The sequence below is a fragment of the Nomascus leucogenys genome, chromosome X, assembly GCF_006542625.1.
Source record: "Nomascus leucogenys isolate Asia chromosome X, Asia_NLE_v1, whole genome shotgun sequence".
Classification (NCBI taxonomy): Eukaryota; Metazoa; Chordata; class Mammalia; order Primates; family Hylobatidae; genus Nomascus; species Nomascus leucogenys.
In genome coordinates, this window is record NC_044406.1 from 52962890 (window position 1) to 52982982 (window position 20093).

Sequence of the window (20093 nt, forward strand, 5' to 3'; positions counted from 1 at the left end):
CTGAAGGACTGGATTGACAATTCTTTTCTTACAGCACTTTAAAAAAATGGCATTTCACTTCCTTCTGGTTTCCATGGTTTCTGATGAGAAATTTGCTGATATTCAAATTGTTATTATCATGTAAGTCATGTGTCATTTTCTCTGGTGGCTCTCAAGATTTTTTCTTTGTCTTTAGTTTTCAGATGTTTGATTATGGTGTGTCTAGGCACAGATTTATTTCAGGGTTATCCTATTTGAAATTTGCTGAGCTTCTTAAGTCTGTAGGTTTATGTCTTGCCAAATTTGGGGAGTTTTCAGCCATTACTTTCTTACGTATTTTCTCTGCAGCATATTCTTTCTCATTTTCCTTTAAGGCTCCAATGACACAAATGTTAGCTCTTTTAGTATTGTCCTACAGGACCCTGAGGCTCTGTTTGTTATTTATAAAAATATATTTTCCTCTCTATTATTTGGATAGGATCGTTTCTATTGATCTCCCAACAAGTTCACTATTTCCTCTGTTATCTCTGTTTTTGTATTGAGCCCATCTTGTGAATTTTTATTTTGATTATTGTATTTTTCATTTCTAAATTTTTTGTTTTATTCCTCTTTATATCCTTTATTTCTTTGCTGAGGCTTTCTGTCTTCTCATTTATTTTGAGAGTATTTCCTCCTCTTTTTAAATTTTTAAAAAATGTTTGTGGGTACATAGTAGGTTTATATATTTATGGGGTACATGAGATATTTTGATACAGGCATACAATGTGTAACAATTATATCTGGGTAAATGGGGTATCCATCACCTCAAGCATTTATCCTTTCTTTTTGTTACAAACCATCCAATTATACTCTTTAATTATTAGTGTTTTAAAGTCTCTGATAATTCCAGTGTCTGTGTCATCTTGGCGTTTGTTTCTGTTGGTTGTTTTTCCCATGAGAGTTGAGCTTTTTTTGTGGTTCTCTCTATGCTGAGTAATTTTGGATTTTATCCTGGACATCTTGGAAGACTCTAGGTTATGAGACTCTGTGTCTTTCATCCTGTAGGGAATGTAGTTCATTTTGCGGTGATAGACAATCAACTTGATTGGGTTCAGGCTGTACATTCCAACCAGCCTTCTTTGAATTGTGGTTCCAATGTCAGTTCAGTTTCCAAAGCTTTTGCAGTGCTATTCAGGTCTGTCTCATATGTGTGAAACCCACAGCCAATTTAGAACCTAAGCAGTGTTCTGTCCCATAATTTCATTCTCAAAATCTTTGGTATATTGTTTTGTGTGAGATCCATACATGCATAACTAGGGAGGGAGCCTAGGACTTCACAATTTTATGGGGTTGTTTTCCTCATGCTTCCCAAAATGTCCCCATTACTTTTTCTTCCCTGGGGCTCAACTTACAGGCTGTGAGTTGAAAAAGAAGATCTTGCCTTTTGTGACAACGTGGACATGGATGAATCTGGAGAACATCATGCTAAGTGAAATAAGCCAGGCATAGAAAGAAAAATACTGTGTGATCTCACTTATATATGGAATCTTAAAAAAGTCAAATCTTGTTCATAGAAACAAAGAGTAGAACAGTGGTTACCTGGGCATAGGAGGGTGGGGAATAGGTGAGATGTGGGTCTTACAGTCTTACAGTCTAAGAAAGATGGGGCTTTATATAACTATGCTGTGCTGCACACTTCCAACAACTGAACCTATGTCAGTCCTGAACTGAAACAGCAGGAGGGCAGATAGAAAGAAAAAAGGCAATGGGGATTCACCCCACCCTTTTGGAACATAACTATCCTGATCAGAAACAGTGGTTCTCCTCCCTCAGAATTTTAGGCATCCGTAGGCCCCCAGTGCTGCTGCTGTTCTGCTGCTACTGTAGTTACTGCAGGATGGCCTGGAGTGCAGAAGCACAGAGAAAAGGGAAAAATCTCAGAGGACTTCCCGCAACCACCCTCTCTCTGAGCATCAGGAGATCTCTTTCTTGCTCTTCAAGACAGAATTAGAGATCTTTTCTGTCCGTGCCTGAGTACCCACTTCTAGGTTTCAGGATGCCTTCATTCTAGGTCGGGGATAACAGAAGAAAAATAAATGATAAACTCAGTGTCAATTTGGTAGTACTTCAGATTCTGGCCTGTCTTCTCTCCTAGTCTGCCCACCACTGTTTAATTTTTAGAGTCCTCAAATAGCTGCCCCATGCATTCTGTCCAGGTTTTGTAGCTGCATTGAGTGGGAGAAGCAGGGTGGAGTTACCCCCATTTTACTTGGAACCAGAACCTTCTATTTCTTTTATATCCTGCTACAAATATATCTCTGTATTTATCACAGTTACTTTTGTTATTTTTATAACATCTTCCCCCTAGAAAAAGCCTCTAAAACATGATGTTTTGCTATAAATACACATAATGAAATGGTTAACACATCTATCAAGTCAACATATCCATTATCTCACAGTTACCATTTTTTTTTTTACGGTAAGAGCACCTAAAATCTACTTTCTTAACAAATTTCCATTATACAGTATTAGGTATAGTCTTCATGCTGTACATTAGATCTCGAGACTTATTAATCCTACATAACTACATCTTTGTATCCTTGACCCACATCTCACCTATTCCCCACCCTCCTATGCCCAGGTAACCACTGTTCTGCTCTTTGTTTCTATGAACAGGATTTGACTTTTTTAAGATTCCATATATAAGTGAGATCACACAGTATTTTTCTTTCTATGCCTGGCTTATTTCACTTAGCATGATGTTCTCCAGATTCATCCATGTCCACGTTGTCACAAAAGGCAAGATCTTCTTTTTCAAGTCTGAATAGTATTCCATTGTGTGTTTGTGTGTGTGTGTGTGTGTGTGTGTGTGTATTTGTCCATTCATCCACCGATGGACACTTAGGTTGGTCCCATACCTTGGATATTGTGAATAATGCTGCAATGAACATGTGCATGCAGCCATCTCTTTAATGTGCTGATTTCATTTCCTTTGGATGTCTACCCAGAAGTGGGATTGTTGGATCATATGGTAGTTCTATATTTGTAGTTTTCAGAGAAACCTCCATACTGTTTTCCATAATAGCTATACCAATTTACTTTTCCACCAACAGTGTGTGAGTGAACATCTTTCTCCACATCCTCTCCAACACTTATTTTTTGAAATGTTCTCAGGAGAAACCTGTAAGGAAGGAAGTGAGGGAAGCAGGAAAGGCAGGGGAAGAGGCTAAGCAAAAATACGGTTTCAGCAGAAGTCTAGCATCAGCCTGATCCCACAGGAAGTTCTAGAGCAATGACAGCACCACACAGTTGTCTCCTTGGAGGCAAAGGGACTGGATTTTTGCTCCTACATACCAGTCTGTCATTGACTGTGCTGGTGGGTACATAACCTCTTAGGCATCTCTGGGTGAGGTTCCCATCAGCTGAGAGTAATTCTCAAGAGAACATTGCAGCTGTGAGCTGTTAGCAGCCAACACTCATAGCTACTAAATATAAAATAAATAGAGCTAGTCACAGTTCTGGGTAAGATGGTGTAAGCAGCTGGGGATGGATGCTCTGGGTGAGGCATCAGCACCATCATTATAATGATTAATCACACATTTCAGTGGTGATCGTCACTGAATGCTGCTATTTCCTTCCAAAACACAGAGAGAATCACTAACTAGTTGTGGCATTGCAGGAACCATGCCTGCGCTGAAATAATCAGTCTCTAGGGTAATGATTCTGAACATTAAGTGTGCATGAGAATTACTTAGGGAGCTTGTTAAAGATGCAGATTCCATCACCAATCCAGAGATTCTTATTCAGTAGATGGGCTATGAGAGCTGCATTTTAACAAGGACCCCTGTGATTCACTTTGAGATTATGGAGGTGGTCATACAACCTATTTCAATGATGGCAAACGTCATTCTGCTTTAATTGTGTTTCCTCAACTAAGTCTGAAGCTCCTATGGGCAGATGTTAAACTGCAGTAATTTCCCCTATAGTGATGTTCACAACCATAAAATGTTTTATACAGAATGTTTTAATTAAGCCCTTATCAATTCATTGTTCCTGTGATCCAAGTAACATAGGGGGCCTGAAATGAGGTGACTGTAGGTATCTGAGGCATAGATGAAAACTCTCAAAGCAGGTGCCATAGGAGTTGTAGAATCCTAGGAGGCAGCTAGCCCTATCAGCAGTGAATCATAACTTTTTAAAAATAATCTTCAGACAGCCCAGGGATATCAGAGGCTTACTGACACAAAATGCCTATCTCTGCCAAGTGCCCTGCACTGTGAATAGAAATGTATGGCTGGGATGGGCCTGGGAGTCTAGCATCTGTTTTTACAGCTGTGATTGTCCATTCAGATTGGGATCAGCATCAATTATATCATCTTTCACTATAAAGAACGGAATATTGATCAGGACTCAGGCCTGCCTAACAATACCAGCTCTACTTTGGGTAGCCAGACAATCTAAGATCAGAAATGAAACAGTATTTCTAAAAGTACATTTAAAAAAACTAAAATGAATATGAGAAACCAATAGACTATCAAGTGTTCCTTTCATTCCTTTGTAAGAACTAGGCTACATGCTGTGACAGCAAAGGATTTGCTTAGGAAGATCTACTTAATTAGATAAAGTATCTTCCCTTAGTAAATCTGAAAAATAAGCAGTTATGCTCTGCTGCATTTTTATCTTCTAAGATTTTATTAGTTTATCCAGCACACAGTACTACACACTAAAATAAGGCAATTATTTTATTATTTATTTATTTATTTATTTTGAGATGGAGTCCCACTCTGTCACCCAGGCTGTAGTGCAGTGGCACCATGTTTGCTCACTGCAACCTCTGCCTCCCGGGTTCGAGCAATTCTCTTGCCTCAGCTTCCCTAGTAGCTGGGATTACAGGCGCCCACCACTACGCCCAGCTAATTTTTTTTTTTTTTTGTATTTTTAGTAGAGATGGGATTTCTCTACTAATGTTGACCAGGCTGGTCTCAAACTCCTGACCTCAGGTGATCCGCCCACCTCGGCCTCCCAAAGTGTTGGGACTACAGGTGGGAGCTGCTGCACCCGGCCATTTTATCTATTCTTGGTAATCAAGTGGAAGTTATGAGGTTGATCCAGCTGTAGTTTAGGAAATCTGACATGCAAGGGAGCATGTTAAGATTTTATGGGCCATTAAAAGGACAGAATTTTAAATGATTACTGAGATCAAAATGTCATTTATTTTCATAACAAATAGTGGTTTGGGATTTGTTATTCCCAAAGTGAGTATCACTGAGGCTGACCCTTGCCCAAAGGCATATTTATAAATATATGGGCCTTTACCAAACATGTGAAGCACCTAGTTGTTTATATTCACTTAATGACTGACTCTTTGTCTGCTTCTGACGTGTAGTTAAATGAGCTTGTTGTTGGCTGATAAATCCTCCCAGGACTGAGGAGGTCAAAGTAAAGAACCAGCATTTTGTGGCAACCCATGATCATCTGTCTTACTTCCTTGATGAAAGATAAGCCCTGAGCTGAGGTGATCAGCAGCAGGCAAGAACTGATTAATAGGCATCATTTTTTTCTGGCTGCTTTGTGTAAGCAGCTAGGCTAGACTAGTCATGCCTCTGAGAAGGGGTAAAAAATGACAGGATGAATTGGGGAAGCAACCAGGGAGTCATAATCCTGTGAAGCCATTTTGTCACCTGGGTTTAGTAGTTTCTAGAGGAATCCTGCGACCTTGCAACACGTGTCAGTGAATTGGGCTGGACCACGTGTTGTAGGCTAGGCTTTTATTCTGGGAAGTCCACTCTGAGATGGAGCATAGGAGACAGGATGTTTATTAGGGTGCACCCTTGGGACCAATATCTGGGGAAAGGAGGGGAAAAAAGCAGAAGCAGGTAGAGGGAGAAGATAAACTGTGATGCAGGCCCAACAACAGCCTAGGCAGACCCCCAAGGGAGCTCTGAAGTTAGAATGGCCTTTCAGAATTGCCCCCCATTGGGCCAAGGTGGCTGGGAATTTTTTTTTTAATTTTTTATTTCTATAGGTTTTTAGGGAGCAGATGGTATTCGGTTACATAAATAAGTTCTTTAGTGGTGATCTGTGAGATTTTAGTGCACCCATCACCTGAGCAGTATACACTGAACCCACTTTGCAGTCTTTTTTTTTTTTTTTTTTGAGACTGAGTCTTGCTCTGTCACCCAGGCTGGAGTGCAGTGGCATGATCTCGGCTCACAGCAACCTCCGTCTCCTGGGTTCAAGCAATTCTCCCGCCTCAACCTCCCAAGTAGCTCGCCACCAGCCACACCTGGCTAATTTTTGTATTTTTAATAGAGATTGGGTTTCACCATGTTGGCCAGAGTGGTCTCGAACTCCTGACCTCAAGTGATCTGCCCGCCTCGGTCTCCCAAAGTGTTGGGATTACAGGCGTGAGCCCCTGCGCCCAGCCCTCCAATTTCTGGCCTTTTATCCCTCACTCCCTTCCCACTCTTTCCTTCTAAGTCCCCAAAGTCCATTGTGTCATTCTTTTGCCTCTGTATCCTCGCAGCTTAGCTCCCACTTATGAGTGAGAACATACAATGTTTGGTTTTCCATTCCTCAGTTACTTCACTTAGAATAATAGTCTCCAAACCCATCCAGGTTGCTGAAAATGCCATTAATTCATTCCATTTCATGGCTGAGTAGTATTCCATCACATGTATATATATAACATTTTCTTTATCCACTCGTTGATTGATGGGCATTTGGGCTGGTTCCACATTTTTGCAATTGCAAATTGTGCTGCTGTAAACATGCGTGTGCAAGTGTCTTTTTCCGAAAATGAATTATTTTCCCCTGGGTAGGTACCCAATAGTGGGATCACTGGATTGAATGGTAGTTCTACTTTTGTTAAGGAATCTCCACACTGTTTTCCATAGTGGTTGTACTAGTTTACATTCCCACCAGCAGTGTAGAAGTCTTCCCTTTTCACCACATCCACCCCAACATCTAATATTTTTTTATTTTTTGATTATGGCCATTCTTGCAGGAGTAAGGTGGTATTGCATGGTGATTTTGATTTGCATTTCCCTGATTATTAGTGATGTTGAGCATTTTTTCATATGTTTGTTGACCATGTGTATATCTTCTGCTGAGAATTGTCTATTCATGTCCTTAGCCCACTGTTTGATGGGATTTTTTGTTTTATTCTTGCTAATTTGTTTGAGTTCATTGTAGATTCTGGATATTGTCCTTTGTCAGATGTATAGATTGTGAAGATTTTCTCCCACTATGTGCATTCTCTGTTTACTTTGCTGACTTTTTCTTTTGCCATGAAAAAGCTCTTTAGTTTAATTAAGTCCCAGCTATTTATCTTTGTTTTTATTGCATTTGCTTTTGGGTTCTTGGTCATGAAATCCTTGCCTAAACCAATGTCTAGAAGGGTTTTTATAATGTTATCTTCTAGAATTTTTATAGTTTCAGGTCTCAGATCTAAGTCCTTGATCTATCTTGAGTTGATTTTTGTATAAGGTGAGAGACGAGGATCCAGTTTCATTCTCCTACATGTGGCTTGCCAATTATCCCAGCAGCAAGGTGGCTGGGAATTTCTATTCCTGCATTGGTAGGTCACTGGATATGGACAACCCCAGAAGGTTATCAAGGAAACTACCTCTTGGTCACAGTGGTTCACTTCAGCTGAGGCAATCCCTGAAGAAGCTGAGAGCTAAGGGCTGTCTGCCATCAGTGCTCCTAGCACCGGAGACAACAAGAACCTCATTGAAGAGGGACCTGGACAGTGCACCAGAGTGGCCAGAACACCTGGTAAAATTTGGGCTGTGGCTTATCTGAGTGATTATGCCAGGTAATGGGAACTAGGAACTGCAGCGCTAGTTATCAAAGGCAAGTCATGCCACTTGAATTTTGTTGCTTATGCCTCTAGGATACATTTTATTTCAAGACCTGACAGGGAAGGGCAGACTTGAAGAGTTCTTGACCTGGCCCCAGCTCTGTCTACAGCGGTAGGGCAAAGCTAGAGTGGAGTCAAGAGTGGAGGTGACACAAGGCTGGGTTGTGCATGGAACATCAGAATGGTGGGTGGGTTTGCCATTCAAGGCCTTCAGCAAGTGTCAAGCAGTCAAGATAGGGCATCTAATATGAAACATGGGGTAATAGTTGGAAGTCCATGCAGTCTGTTGGGATGTAGGGGAAGGCAAAGCACTGGGATACAAATGATAGCAACTGCCCCTTAAGTGCTTGTGTAGATAAGGATCCCTGCTAAGTATTTAACACATACCATCTCATTTAAAACTGCTTATAATTTTGTGTAGTATGTATTATTATTTTCATGTTCATGGGCAAATAAACCAGAGAGGAGAGGAGATTATTCAAAATTATACAGCTGGTAAGTGGCAGAGATTCTGGAGACAGACTGCCTGCATTTGAATTCTGTCGCTTACTAGATGTATGACCTGGGGCAAATTACTTAACGCCTCTGTTCCTGAGTTTCTTCACCTTTAAAATGGGAATAACACCTACCTCTTACAGCTGTTATTCGCATTAAATGTATTAATAGCATAAGAGCCAAGAGCAATGCCCAGCACAACTTAAGAACTATATAATTGTTTATGAACTAAGTGAATAGGCCAGTCGAACTCCATAGCCTATGTTCTTGACTATTATATTACCTTGGCAGGACTCTGATTCCCAGGATGTGCAGTGAGAGAGCTAGGCAGCCTAAGCAGTAGGAAGTACCTAAGATAGTAGGCAACTAATCACTCATTCATGTACTTATTCACAAATATTTATCGAGAATCTCTATATATGTGCTAAGCATTTTTCTGGGTAGTAGAGATAAAGCAATGAACAAAACAGCCAAATTCTCAACCATCATATAGCTTATGTGCTAGTGGGGAGACAGGCACTAAACAAAATAATTGATAAATGTGTAAATAATGGCAGGTAGTGATAAGAGAAATGAAGGCAGGGTAAGAGCACAGAGAGCCCTGGAGCTGGGGCTATGGGAAAGAGCTGAGTGTGTGTTATTTTAGAAAAAGAGATGAGGAAAAAGCCTTTCTGATGAGGCAACATTTGAGCAGAGACCTGAATGAAGTTGGGAGGAATTCAGGCAGTAATCTTGGAGACAAGCCTGGGTAGAGAAAATAACCAGAAAGGCAGGGATGGCCCTTCAGAGTTTAGAAGGAGAAGAAATCTTGGGTGGGGCAGTTTTCTTCAGTGGAGGCAATCTCCGAAGGTAGCTGACGGCAGATGGCCATACCCCTGCAGCTCTCCCAGCAGCTGGGGAAAGAAGTGTTTCATTCCTGAAGGGCAATCTGGGTGGTACAACTTCCAGCACCCTGTGCCTGTCTTCAGTAGCTTGTTCTACTATTTGGCTTGCTCCTGAAGAATCCAATCTTTCTCACCAAAGAAGTTATGCTGAACATTTTGAAAATTTCATCAAAGTTCTTGTGTAAAAGTGCAAAAGTTGAAACGTTATTTGGGGTTTAAGTACTAAAAAGTTAATATTGGACACTGATTCCTGAACAACACAGGGGAAAGGAGCAAAAATCTAAATCTGAAAGTTTTTAGGAAGGGAGTACTTGGCAGATGGATGATTTTAAAATGTGATGCCATGAATTCTTTTGCAACTTGATAACACATCAGCACTGCCCACACATTCTAGAAACCATGTGAATGAAGAAGGCTGTCATTAGAGCTGAAAATTGCATTGTGATTTTGGCAATGGTTCACTCTTAGGCCAGGTTCAGATTTCCCAGTTTCTGAACTCTAACCAGTAATTGCTATTACTGTGTTTGGGAGATGATTGCTGGAGATTGTGGCAAAAAGATAGAATTCTCTGCCTTTTAAGGCGTCTTAATCACAATTTTGGCAGCATGGAAGCCTTCAACTTAGTAAACTGAGCAGCCATTTCCATAGCAGAGAAATAAGCTACTGTTTGACTCAGAGATGGACCTTTCAGCTGTTGTTTGTTGACCTGAGCTGAGGGAAACAAGATGACAGATTGGACAAGCAGCACACTATGCAATTTATGCCCTTCATGGACTGTCAAACATTAATTTAATTTAATTTTAATCATTACCATCTGGTACTTATATAGAAATTCAGGCCCAGATAGATATTTCCTTATCTTGAATTGGTGAACAGAGCTGTGTTTTGGCCTGCAGCCATGTCCGTACACCCCAAGGAAGGGGCAAGAACACTGTGGGAGGGCAGATTTGTGTGAATGCCAGGCATGCAGCTATCACCAGCCCTGAATGCTGTAAAAGGGACCTGTTGGTGCTAGTCCCACCATGGGTCATGGCCCCTTCTCCTGTCCCACTCATGGAGGCATAAATGCTCAGTCATGTCTTTGTATTCCTTGACATTGAGAATGGGAACTGGCTGAGGATGGTCTCTGGATGAATTGAGGCATCTGATTCTGTGGCTTAAACCTCTTAAGCAGGTAAAGTGACCAGTAGCCACATTTAATCTGTTCGTTAGGAAATTATTAAGCACTGATGACCTTTGAGGTTCCATTACTCTGAGCATCTGTTATTTTTTGTGTCAATCATGGTGCCAGACCCAGCAGGGAATATGGAAGAAGTATAAAGCAACATTCCTGTCCTAGAAGCCAACTCAGTCCCAGGAGGGATTCTCTTTTCTTCTCAGTCCTCAGACTGAACCTCAAGTTGTTGGTGGCTGGTAGGGAGTAGAAGGGTTGCCAGTGAAGTCCCAGAGGAGTAAGGGAGGAAGAATGGATGAGAAAGCCCTCCATGTTCCTGAATTTCCATTTTTTCATGCAAAATAGCTTGGTGCCCATGAGGCTAAAGGATGCCTTTCAGCAAGCTAGCTCTGGCTTCAGGAGACAAACACTGAGCCCTGTTCATTGCTTTGTGGGCAAAGACCATATGACCTACTTGAGAAAGGACAGCAAGTTTCCCGCTTTTCTTTGAAAATAGAAACAGGTCTTTTTTCCCCTGATTTCCTGCAGCAATGTTAAATACATGCTTATTGCCCCCAAAATCAGATAATACAGAAAAGTAGAAAGTAAACACTTGGTCACACACAGATAGAGACAACTGTTAGTATTTTAGTATACACATCTTTATACACACACACAGACACACACACACATCACATATATATATACACATATATATACATATATATATATACGCTTATACATACACACATATATTTTTAAAAATTGGATCATGCTATAGGTAAGGAAGAGCAAAATCTCTTGTCAGGTGATTTCCTTCTCCAACCAGATTTCAGTATGACCAGAAGGTACATTCGGGGGCTTCAAGCAGGGAAAGAGAGAGTGGCATTGCAAAATTTGCCACTTCAAATTTCAAGGCTGGATGTTGTTTCCAGCTCAAGCTGTATCTATCCAACCCACCTCTTGGCAACTGCCAAGGACAGACTTGCCAGCTCGTCTGAGATATGAGGCCACCTCTATTCAGGATATGAATCTTGTTTCTTTCTATGAAACGTTACATTTTTCCTTTGAAAAAAGTAACAGAAAGCACTGTTCATCATGGAGGGAGAGAGGCAAATACAGCATGGAAGAAACATTTTCAAGAGTTAAAATAGAGCATGGTAAAGAAAGAGAGAATCACTTCCTGCCCTCTTTTCTGACTATAAGAAGTTTAAACCATATTTTAGATTTTTCTTTATGTTAAAAGAGAAGACTATTCATACAAAACTCATTTTGATCTATGTGCATCAAAATTAAATGGACGTGATCTACAAGTGTATTTTGCCCCAGGTCAGGATGAGATTGCAGCTATCTCCTTGAGGGGATTCCAAAACCTTCTGGGGAGAGACCAGAGAATAGAGGCCCACAGAGCCAGGCCATGTAAGGAATGGTGGAGTAAGCCAGGTGTGTTTCCGTGGAGAAGGGGGAAGTCTTAGTTTAGTGGGAAGATGGGCTGGACTTATTTTTTGTTCTTCTGGAAGCTAGAACCAAAATGAAAAGATCAAAAGTATTATGAGGTACAGAGCTGACACATGAGATTTGGGAAGGTGGAGAAGAAAAAGGGGTGGAGACAGCTAATATTTATTGAGCACCTACTATGTGCCAGAAGTTGAGCTAAATTCCTTGTATTATTTAATCTTCACAGTAATCTTAAGAGGTAGATAATATTGCTGGTATTTTATAGCTAAGGAGAGTAAGATTCAAAAAAGTTAGGTAACTTGCACAAGGTTGCATAGCCGTTAAGTGGCAGAACCAAGTTTAAATTCACGTTTGTTTGGCTCCCCTACATCACACTCTCTAAAAATGGCATGGGCGAGCTTCCTGAGCTAACGTGTTCCTGGGTACCTCAATGCATTCAAGAAAAGACTAGATGGTTATTTGTTGGGGATGTTCTTCAAGGGATTTGTGCATTGGTATAGAGCTGGAACACATGGTTTCTAAGGGCCTTTCTAACTGCATGTTCTAACAAGGTCCCTCTAAAACATATCACTCTTGCTTGTCTTCAGGACACCTACTGGGGGCATGATTAGAATTTTATTTTTGGCTAAGGCATCATCCTCAGAAAAAGAAACTGAAGATAAATCCCCATACATGTTCTCTTGGAGGACCAACTCCTGCAGACATTGTTGGTATGGTACTCATAACCCCTCAGCACTCACCATGCCCATACATGCCCATGAAGGTTCTTCTGCAAACACCTACAACTCTCTATCTCAGGGCTTGCTTTTGGTTCTTCAAGGGCAGGCCGGAAGTGCCAGAAAGTTAACATCTTTGGAAGTAGTCCTCAGCTAATGACATAGGAGAATTAGAAGATAACTATTCCAGCTTCCATGGCCTTGTTTGGGATAACTCTAAGGCGTGCTCCACACAATCTCCCAGAGTTCCTCAGCAGGAATGAGTCCTAGGTCCCCATAGGGGTAACTTGCTGTTACCCCTTCACTGTCTCATTTTATTATTATTTTGTTTATCCCTTCACTCTCTCATTTCCCCTCTTCCCTACTAGTGCTTCCAGGGATCACCTTCCAAATAAACTAGTTGCACTCAAATCCTTGTCTCAGGGTCTGTTTTTGACGAAACCTACACTAAGACACCAACATATACAGGGTTTCTCAACCTCAGCATTATTGACATTCATTTGGGGCTGGAGATGTACCAAATGACAAATACACATAAAGCATTTTACTGTTTGTGTAACATCAGTTTGGGTTGCGAGGGATATTTTGACTTCTAAGTACTTGTGTGAAGCTATTTACATTTGTACATATACAGATGTATTTGTTTGTCTGATGCGGGGGAGAGACAGTGCACAGAACAGTGTCTCCCCTTAAATACTGATTTTTGAAAAACTGATGTAGAGGCCAAAAATGCTGCTCTACACAGTAGATGCTAGTTGTGCCCTCTCCCCAGCTGTGACAACCAAAAATATCTTCAGATATTGACAAATGTCTTCCAGGGGACAAAATCAGCCCCAGTTGAGAAGTGCTGCTTGCTTGAGGTACCTGTGGGAAGCACAGGGAAGGTAGGATTTGGGGAAGCAAACCTGTTAGGGTGGGCCATGGGCAAGCTTCTCAGTGATTTTAGTGGAGGGCACAGGTGGGGTGAGGAGAAGACTGAGTGTGTGTGTGTTTTGGGAGAAGAAAATGAAACAACTCTTATTTCATAACCGCCTGGTGCAAGGTGGTCCCTTGTCTAAAGCAGAACAGCTCAGAACTAAACTCAGTACCCCTTACAGTCTCTTTTAGAAAAATGATAAATACACAGAAACCATTTTACTGTTTGTGTAACATCAGTTTTCAGGTGAGTTCAGTTTGGATGACAGGTCCTTAAGCAGCTATTTCACAGCCTGTCAGTTTTTCGGTTGCTAGGGATATTTTGACTTTTAAGTACTTGTGAGAAGCTATTTAAAAAATCAATATGTGGTTCCAACATGGGGAATGCTGTCAAACGGAGTAGAGGGTCAGATAAAAGATGCAAATGCTTTCTTAGCTAGAGCTTTGGACCTGATTTGGCTGGTATGTTTACAAATGAGACCCCTGATGAGAGTGACGGAGTTTCAGGGATGGTAAAGGAGACTACAGATGTAGGTTCCAAAACCCCTGTATTCCCTGTAAATGGAAGTAGCAAGGAAGAATAAATATAGGTTAATACCTATAAGACAGTCTTCATCTTATCTATTAGATTCCTGGTTAAAAAAAAAAGGTTCTGATTGGGGTTCCTCATTACGGCTGAATTCTGATACCTTCCAAGGTCAAGCAGGGTAGCAAGCTGGTGCTGCATACTGTACATGCCCTACCCAAATTCCCTTCTCCCTGTTTGATATGCTCAGCACCCAATTTCAGGGTGCTTTTCTGCTAGTTACTAGTACCTGTGACCTTCTTTGGTGGCTTTCTCTTGGGCTAATGGAGTTGCTTCACTTGTACATACCTCCCATGTACCCTGGGGTTTTTTTTTATCACCCTCGGGAGGCCCACCACCATTGGGCAAGAATATAAAAGCCCAGTTCCCTTGTCTCATGTTGAAATAAACTCTAGGTGTGATTTGCACCCCAGAGCTCCACCTTGAGATCATGACTAAGCTGTGATATTTCCTGACATTGAAGCTTTGTTTATTGGCTTCTTTCTCTGTCCTGCTTTCCCCACTTTGTTCTGGTCTCCCTGTGGGAGAACCTTCCCAATAAATCACTTGCACAGGAATCCTCATATCAGGGACTACTTCTAGGGAATCTGATCAAAGATTCTCAAGGCATCCCAAGGTCTATATTTGAGTGAAAGGGAAGGTGAATTTTACCACTCACGTGTAATGTTTCAGAATCTTACCCTATCCTACAAAATAGGCACTCATTCTTTTTTTTTTTTTCTGTAATGGATGATTATCCTGGTCTGGAGAACTGAGAAAACATACTTCTGCCACCTTTGCACTGCTCCTCCTGCTTCCACAACGATCAGTGCCTCAGGAGGCATTGTTGATGCTTGCTCAGCCAAGAGAAGTAAGAGGAGTTGCCTTTGCTTGTGTTCTAAATGCCTTGATCTTGAACACTCAAAGCTGTACCTATGTGCTTTCATGCTTGAAAGGGTGTAGCCACCCACAGAGGGTGATTCAGCAAAACAGGTCTACAGTGAGAAAAGTTGGATCAAAAACATATTGGGATCTGCTTCTGATACTTACTGGGGTTTGAGAGGATCTCTACAATTTTATTCCAAAACTGATCGATCATATAGCACCATTTTTTGAGTTCTTTCTACTTGTTTGGCAGCATTTTCTTGTGCATTTTATCACTTAATCTTTGTAGCATACTTGTGAGATATTAACATCTCCATTTTATAAGCAAGAAAGCTGAGGCTAATAGAAGTTATATTACCTGCCTAAGTTCACACTCGCAGTAACGAAGCTGGGTTTTGAGCCTACCTTGGTCTGATTCTAACGGCTGTGTGCTTAACTACCTCCAGAGTATGGCTCTGATATTGGCTCTTTTTTTTTTAAAGTAATGAGGGAAAGATTTGTCAACATTTGCACAAGGCAGAAAACTATCTCGTCTGGAAAGGTTTATATAGACATTTTTATCTTCCAAGAAGAATAAGTAAATGTATAGGAAATTGAAATATATTAAATGACCCTGACATGCTGCAATGCAGATAATATTTTATATGGTGAAGTTTTCTCTAAGCTTACCATTTCCTTATCATAAGGTCAATATGATGATTAATGGTTTATGTACAAGGTAGAAAACAATCATTTTCTTTGCAGTCATTTGGAGAGTATTGCATCTGGTTTAATTTATCTCTTATTTAGTTACCTGCTAGGGTTGTTCTTGGGTTTGAATTTTTGTTTTTCCTCCTCCTCTACACTGCCAGCCTCTTTTCTGCCCTAGAACCAAGGCCAGGAAGACTGCAGAACTATGCACTCATGTTTTATCCAGTTAATTCCCCCCAGGATTGAAAAATGTGACTATTTCTGAATACTAACAGTTTTTGCAAACTTCAAATGCAATATGAGAATACTTTTGGACTACAACAATCCATGAAATTAAAAATGACAATATATCCTGTATTTAGATAAAGGATATGTGTTCATATTTTACCTTAAGCAGTAAAGGAAGACTCTAGGCTTCTTTTTGAAATTGTAAGATGTCGGTTTTCAGCAACAGAGAAAATACAAATTGAAAGTTGCTGAAAAAAATGAATTTTTATTTTTATTTAGTCCAAAGTCCAAAGTTCAAAGCAAAACTCTCTTCTCCGGGGTTCAAATCTTGTTTACCCTGAATAGAATATGCCTTCTTGTTTGTTAGAAAACACACAAAAGTGTTCTAATTGTGAAACAGCACCAAACAAGTGGTATTTAGGAAAATAAAATACTAAGCATGGACTCACAAAGCCAGAAGAGACCCTGTGAGAACATCTTCCAACAGGAAATGGCCAACTCATTCAACTTATATGGATTATTTTCTATTTTGGTAGGATTTATAAATCTGTATTTTTCATCTTTTGCACTCATTCACAGGATGTTTCAGTTAATGGAGCAAGGTCCTGAATCCTAAGAAGCCACCAGTACCTAACAAAACACCTGGTACATATGCCATTCAATAGAACTTTCTAGAAGAAATAATTAGGTCAATGAATAAAAATATAAAGTGATGAATAGAAAATTTATGATAGGGTTCTTACTGGTATGATTAAGTAGTAAAATGGAAACAAATCATGGTCAAGTTCAATGTTTCACAAACTCTATTCATAGTATAGGTTTTCTTTTCCTTCTCAATGGGTGAGGTGACCATGTAATATATATTCCAAACAAGGACCCTTTTGAGAGGGAAACGGGTGCTATTAATTATTATACCAAGACAACAGGACCACTTTGGACAAACTGTAACTAATGGTCACTCCCAATGAGGGATTAGGAGCAGGAAAAAAATATGTGTATAAGCCTCTAAATTTAAAAACGAGGGAGTTTTAACTCATAAATGAAGATTTAGAGGGATTTCACTATGAATACTTTTGATGTTCTTACCTCATCTTAGAATTATGGTAAAAAATGAGCCAAATGACAAATAAAGACTCCTTTCTAACAATTAGGAAAGAAAGAGGAATTAAATTGTTATCAAAAGCTACAAGGAGAACTACAAAACACTGGTAAAAGAAATCACAGAAGTCAAACACAAAAAATAGAAAAACATGTGCTCATGGATTGGAAGAATCCATACTGTTAAAATGACCACACTACCCAAAGCAATATACGGATTTAATGTATCCCCTATCAAATTACCAGTGTCATTTTTCAAAGAATTAGAAAAAAGCAATCCTAAAATTTACATAGAACCAAAAAAAAGAGCCCAAACAGCCAAAGCAATCAAGCAAAAAGAACAAAGCTATAGGTATCATATTACCTGACTTCTAAGTATACTACAAGGCTATAGTAACCAAAACAGCATGATACTGGTACAAAAATAGACACATAGATCAATGAAACAGAATCGAGAACCCAGAAATAAAGCCACATACCTACAATCAACTGATCTTTGCCAGGTCGACAAAAATATACACTAGGGAAAGGACACTATATTCAATACATGGTGCTGGAAAAATTGGATAGCCATATGTAGACGAATGAAACTGGACCCATATCTCTCACCATATACAAAAATTAACTCAAGATGGATTAAACACTTAGATGTAAGACCTGAAACTATAAAAATCCTGCAAGAAAATCTAGGAAAAACTCTTCTGGACATTGCCCAAGTCAAAGAATTTATGACTAAGACCTCAAAAGCAAATGCAACAAAAACAAAAATAGAAAAATGGAATTTAATTAAACTAAAATGCTTCTGCACAGCAAAAAATAATCAACGGAGTAAACAGGCAACCTGCAGAATGAGAGAAATATATTTGCGAACTATGCTTCCAACAAAGGACTAATACCCAGAATGTACATGGAACTCCAAAAATTCAACAAGAAAAAAACCAAATAACCCCATTAAAAGTGGGCAAATAATATGAACAGACATTTCTCAATAAAAAACATACAAGCAGCCAACAAATATATGAAAATGCTCAACATCACTTATCATCAGAGCAATGCAAATTTAAACCACGTTGAGATGCCCTCTCACACCAGTCAGAACGGCTATTACTAAAAAGTCAGAAAAACAAGAGATGTTAGAGAGGATGCAGAGAAAAGGGAACTCTCATACACTGTTGGTGGAAATGTAAATTAGTACAACATCTATGGAAAACAGATTGGAGATTTCTGAACAGCTAAAAATAGAACTACCAAGATCCAGCAATCCCATTACTAGGTGTCTACCCAAAGAAAAATAAATTGTGATATCAAAAAAACACCTGCACTCCTATGTTTATCACAGCATTATTCACAATAGCAAAGTTATGGAATCAACCTAAGTGTCCATCAATGGATGGTTAGAAAAAGAAAATGTGATATATCTACACCATGGAATACCACATAGACATAAAAAGAAATCATGTCTTTCCCAGCAACACGGATGGCCCTAGAGACAATTATCCTGAGTAACTCAGAAACAGAAAATCAAATACCACATGTTCTCACTTATAAGTGGAAGCTAACTAATGGATACACATGGATATATAGAGGGAAACAATAGACACTTGGAACTGCAAAGTGGGGAAGGAGGGTGGTGAGGGTTGAAAAATTACCTATTGGGAACAAAGTTCACTATCCAGATGATAGGTATCCTAAAATCCCAGACTTAACCACTATGCAATATATCCATGTAACAAAAGTACATTTGTAGCCCCTTAATGTATTTAAAAAATTAAATTTCTTTAAGAAATTTGAATATGTACAATGTTACTAATAAACCAGGGTCCTGGCTGAATGATGTCATCAAAATAAATCTTACATGCAAGAAAAAAAAAAAAAAGCTAGGCTGAGAGATTCTGCGCCCTGTGATCCCGCCCAACCCCACCAAGCCCCACCGTCCCCACCCCCCTCTCCCCACCCTCCCCACCCCGCCTCTCCCCACCCTCCCCACCCCGCCTCTCCCCACCCTCCCCACCCCGCCTCTCCCCACCTTCCCCACTCTGCCTCTACCCATGCTGCCTCTCCCCACCCTCTAACCCTGCCTCTCCACTCACAACTTCCGTGACTATCTGCTCAATTATCTCTCGCTTCTGGGACCAGCTAACAAGCTTTTGTGGTTAGCTCCTGGTTGCCCGCCAACCATGAGCACCCAGAGCCGCCAAAAGTATACCGCTGGGGTGGAGGCCGCTATTGACCGCCTGATCAACATGCATCTGCAGGCCTCCTACACCTACCTCTCTTTGAGCTTCTATTTCGAAGGCGACGACGTGGCTCTCAAGGGCGTGGGCCACTTCTTTCGCAAGCTGGCTGAAGAGAAATGCGAGGGTGCCAAGCATCTTTTGATGTAGAACCAGCACAGCAGCTGCGGCCTCTTCCAAGATGAGCAGAAGCTGCTCCGAGATGAGTGGAGTGGCAGCCTGGCTGCCATGGAAGCCGCCCTGGCCCTGGAGAAGAACCTGAACCAGGCCTTTTTGGATCTGCATGCCCTAGGTTCTGCCAACACAGACCCCAATCTCTGTGATTTTCTGGAAAAGCACTTCCTAGACCGAGAGGTGAAACTCATCAAGAAGATGGGCAACTACTTGACCAACCTCCGCAGGCTGGCCAGCCCCCAGGCCGGGCTGGTGGAGTATCTCTTCAGAAGGCTCAAAGACGACTGGGAGCTTCCAGAGCCCAGCAACCTTTGAGGTGCCCCTCTGCATTCTTCTGGCTTCGGGATTTCGGCCTGAGCTTCTCAACATCCAGAAGTACTCACCAAGCCATGGACCAAATGGAAACAATAAAAGGTTCTTTTTGCAAAATTAAAAAAAAAAATGCTAGGCTGAGGGAAAAAAAATGTTTGCAGAATAGCGTGAAGGATCTGCAGTCGGTTTAATGCTCTAGAGTTTTTAAGAAATTGTTCTTTTGTGAGTCACGTGTGTATTTTAAGGATCTAATAAAACTGCATTTTGTCTGTCAAGAAAAATACAGTTTCCTGTTCACAAAGTGTTGCATAGAGTTTTAATGGTTTAATAATTTACCTGAGGCCATTCTGGGTACTAGATTGTTCTAACTGTTATCCTTGGTTTTGCCCAGCAGAGCAGAGAGGCAAGTATCTAGAATATATCATATTGTATCCCTCCCTCCGAAACCCCTAAACTCATGATAA

The 20093-nt window shown here is 40.6% G+C and overlaps 1 protein-coding gene across 1 annotated transcript; it reads left to right on the top strand.

The window, feature by feature from the left end:
• Nucleotides 1–19086: 19086 nt before the first annotated feature.
• LOC100584174 (ferritin light chain-like) lies at nucleotides 19087–19632 on the top strand. Its single transcript, XM_012498611.1, is given in 1 exon segment — nucleotides 19087–19632. A coding segment is annotated over 1 exon segment (546 nt).
• Nucleotides 19633–20093: the final 461 nt, after the last annotated feature.